Below are 4,218 nucleotides of genomic sequence, written 5' to 3'. Positions count from 1 at the left end.
AAAATGTTTTAAAAAAAATTAGCATGACACACATAGTCTGACTGGTATTTGATAAGTTCAATTACACTTCAATCACCAGTGCAAGTACCCACAGTAGAGGAGTACAAACCTCCATCATCACCAACCCTGACACGTGCAAGTGGAATAAGCAGCTGATAAGTATAGCTTGACAAGACCGATCAGTGCGACAGTAAAATGCCATCATCACTGACCCTGAGACGAGCAAGTGGGATAAGTAGCTAATAAGTACAGATTGACAAGACTATTCAGTGCGACCAAATTAATACCTGGCAAAGAAATTGGCTTGCACGGTTGGTTCTTCCAGGCCATCTCTCGCACCATCCACTGGGCGGTTGCCACAAGGGACTGCAAACGGTGACCCCACGCCACTACACCCACGTACCCGACGAACCGCCTCCCACACATCTCCGTCAATGCGATGCAAAACTACCCCATTTTCTTCCATCTCCGCCTCATTCCCAGAACCACCACTGACGCTTCCATCTCCACTGCACACAAACCACAAACTTCTCTCTCTCAAGCCCACAATCGTTGGAGGAGGGCGATGGCGGAGGAACCATCCGCCAAGCATCATCATGGCGAGACGTCCGACAAGAGCACCAACCTCATCGACGTTCACGTCCCCGACGAGAAGCGTGAGTATACCAAAACCCTCATAGGGGTTGAGCTCCACGGCAAGGAGACGTTGGAGATCGTCTGCGCCAGCGAACCAGACAAGGCCAACGAGATGATCTGCAGGCTCTGGAGGAAGGCTGACTGCTCGCATCGTAAGATCGTCGGCCTTGGTGTGCACTACACCAGGGAAGAGGAACCTCCCCAGATGGCAGCAGTCCTACAGTTGTGTGTGGAGGAACTATGCCTGGTGTACCGCATCGCAGCGGCCACGAAATGGTAACCCATCCTACTCATTTGCCCTGTTTGGTTCATCTGTTTAATTAGTACCCTAGCCTGAAAATTTCATCAAACTTGTTTCCCAACTAGATGTACTAGTGAGGTTTGTGAAAGTGGATGCACTACTACATTTTCTCAAGAAGATACACTATATATGTATTTTGAACCTGATGCACTGGATTACTATTTGAAAATTCTTGCAGAAGATTAATTTCTGAAGTTGATGTACTAGTGTAGTATCTGATCTTGATCCGATAGTGTAGTTTCTGTACTCAATGTATTAAAAAGATGTTTCTAAACTTGATGTAGTGAAGTAGTTTCTGAATTTGGTCTAATGTTATTTTCATAAGCAAAAAAAACTAAGAACTTGCTGAAGCACTAGTATGTGTTGTCCTATTCAACAAAAGTAAGTAAACTAGTACTAAAGCAGCACATACAACATTGGCTCAAACTATGTACAATCCAAAAAGAAAAATAACATGATGTACTTGAATTTAATTTCAGAACTTTGTTTACTAATTTTTGAAGTACATTCATCCATAAATTATGCTATGTAAGCATCTACTTCATGGATTCATCGCTTGTAAAACAAAACAAAAATGAATAATTCAAACACCAAAGTAATGCTAATTTTCAAAATGTTTCTCCCCTTGCAGGCCCAAGTGCCTCAATGAGATGCTGAAGCATGAGAGGTTGTTCACATTTGCCGTTTCAGCATTGAAAGTGACAAAGAGAAGATGAAGATGTCTGGCCTTCCGATGATCAACCCCAACAAGTACGTCGACATTTAGCGCATCTGGAGAGTTCCATATACCGGAAAAGAGTACGACTCCTTGACTGATTTTGCAGCCAGTGTCATCCACCCATTCTACAAAGGCATGAAGAAGAACGTCGACATGCAGGAAGACCACAAACTATGGGGGATCGGCCTGCTGCCAGACAACCTCATTGAGTACACGGGAGTAGATGCGTACGCCGCGTATAAGTCATGGAACATCAACAACATCTCAAATGGTTGGGAAATTTCAAAAGCGCGGGAGGCTGAAAACTACTACGACCGCCTCTTTCGCCCCTTTTAGGGATGAAGATACATCAAAGCCTGCCTTCGTTTTCCTTCCGCTTGTGCTTGCCTTTTATCTTGTTGTTTTAAATTAGTAGTTTGCTCTTGTTGGGTTGAACCAGTATGACTTTGTCGTGCTTGCCATAGTTGAACAAGTTTATTTATGTCATCAAGTACATTGTTTTGCTTATCTCATTATATAAGTTTGGTAGCTTCGTATTTTGTTAATCCATCATTTCAAATTCAAAGAAGCTTCTGAATGGAACTTTGTGGCTGCTCTAAAGTACTAGTTATGACACAACTAATCACACAACATTGTTCCATGTGTAGTTTCGATTCAATATTGTATAGAAAACATAACGTTGAAAACAATCAGCACAATTTGAGTTGCTTAACGACGCTTCAAAAGTTGAAGAAAAAAATTCTTAGTACTTCATGTACTGTTCAGACAGTCACTGGTGCGCGTCGGTCCTAAACAAACCATTTTTTACCCCTTTCCGCGATGTCATTTGGAACCGTCGCCAAGTGAGTGTGTGCGATAGGGTGTCCTTCCCACACGACCCAGAAATCGTCGGGGATAGGCTCTCCTGGGACCCAGGCTGGGGCCGTGTGCGATCGGGCGAGGCATCGAATCCCAATCGTTTCCGTAGGTATGTACATCCCACACGGTAATCCGAGAAAATCATTTCCGTAGGTATGTACATCCCACAAGGTAATCCGAGAAAATCATTTCCGTAGGTATGTACATCCCACATGGTGAATCCCAGAAAAACATTTCTGTTCGTATGTATATCACACACAGTCAATCTAAGGAATACGATTCCGTTCTTATGTACATCCCACATAGTCAATCCAGGGAAAACGTTTCCGTTCAGATGTACATCCCACATGGTTTTATGTATACGCTCGTGTGTGAAAGGTGTAACTATCACACACACTCTACCTTGGTTAACTGTTAGCTTTCATTAACTACATCACACACGATTTGATGTTGAAAACTGTGTGGCATTGGGGTATCCATCGCAAGCGCTTTTACTGCTAGAACCGTTTGTGAAGGCCCATGACCGTCTATTCTATTTTTATTTTTGCCTGTAATTTATTATTCTATTGGAAATTTTGAAATACGAAACGTGCAATTCAAATTCTCAACACAATGGTTCAAAACGAATCCATAAGTAAAATTGCCAGCACAATATGTTCAGTAATTACAGGATTAGGCAGCAATTAACTATGATGAACTGCATTATTTAAAGGCGGTAAAGGTGAAGAGACAGGTGTAAATCATTTTGACTGCCGGCGGTGTTGAAGAAGCGGAATGCCCATAATGTGCCTTCCTGCATGCCATAGGCACGAACAACTTTTGTCCAACCCCTTGTGACGATCGCCCGCCCATCCTTCACCGCCTTAAGGAAGACTTGTAGAGCATTATCATGGTAGCATGAATTATATACTTTAACCTGAGTTGCCTCCACTCTGGTCATGTAGTTTGCAAGGTAATCATCAGTAAATAGCTTCGGAAACCACTGAAACGAGAAAAATATCAGATACTGAGGTCTAATAGAGTAACTTGTTGTGGGTAGGGGGAAAAGGAAACACATTACTTACCATCCTAAAGTTCACTGTTGTCTTCGACAAAGTGTAAATAAAGAGCTTAATTCCAATCACCCGTTTCCTTCGCCTAAAAATCTTTCTTAGTTTCCTCACTTGACGTTTGTTCATGAATATCTCATTGCCCCATACGCAAAAGGGATCGAAGCGTGGATCAGTACCCCTCATATATGTACCTACAAGAAACTAGTAAATGTTAGAAGCTAAACTGAGATTGCACAAATAATGTAAAATACAACTACCTATGTTCCTAAGTACAAGTATTTTTTTTTGATATTTCAATATGAACTACATACGGATGTATATAGAATTGTAGATATAGTTTAGATTAGAATCTAGATTCACTCATTTTGCTCCTTATGTAGTCTATATTGGAATCTCTAAAAATACTTATATTTAGGAATAGATGGTGTATATGACATGGGATGTAGCTAACCTCGACGGCAAACAACAACATCGCCTATTGTAGCCCTATGTAAGTACATGGAAAGCCAATGTTAACTACAACAGGGTTAACATCCACCAAAAATAGCAAATGGTAATTAAACGAGAGCATCTGTAGTGATATCATCATTTCGAAAGAGTAGCACGGTAGCAAAGGGACGGATTAAAAAATGGATACAACTGTTAATTGCAAC

General features: G+C 41.6%; 1 protein-coding gene across 1 annotated transcript; it reads left to right on the top strand.

The window, feature by feature from the left end:
- Positions 1 to 565: 565 nt before the first annotated feature.
- On the top strand, positions 566 to 1,991 carry LOC147960729 (uncharacterized). Its single transcript, XM_087533524.1, has 3 exons — positions 566 to 912; positions 1,569 to 1,635; positions 1,704 to 1,991. Exons 1-3 carry the CDS (start codon positions 566 to 568, stop codon positions 1,989 to 1,991), a joined length of 702 nt encoding a protein of 233 aa, XP_087389650.1.
- Positions 1,992 to 4,218: the final 2,227 nt, after the last annotated feature.

This window comes from Triticum urartu, chromosome 7A (genome assembly GCF_056163025.1).
Source record: "Triticum urartu cultivar PI428250 chromosome 7A, HENAU_Tu73, whole genome shotgun sequence".
NCBI classification, from domain to species: domain Eukaryota; kingdom Viridiplantae; phylum Streptophyta; class Magnoliopsida; order Poales; family Poaceae; genus Triticum; species Triticum urartu.
Note: the sequence above shows the minus strand (reverse complement) of the source record. Positions and strands in the feature narration are given on the sequence as shown.

Coding starts and splice junctions, on each gene's coding strand:
- LOC147960729 (XM_087533524.1), top strand. CDS start 566: ATGGCGGAGGAACCATCCGCCAAGCATCATCATGGCGAGACGTCCGAC. Junction 913..1,568: donor ATCGCAGCGGCCACGAAATG/GTAACCCATCCT, acceptor CTCCCCTTGCAG/GCCCAAGTGCCTCAATGAGA. Junction 1,636..1,703: donor TTGCCGTTTCAGCATTGAAA/GTGACAAAGAGA, acceptor GTCGACATTTAG/CGCATCTGGAGAGTTCCATA.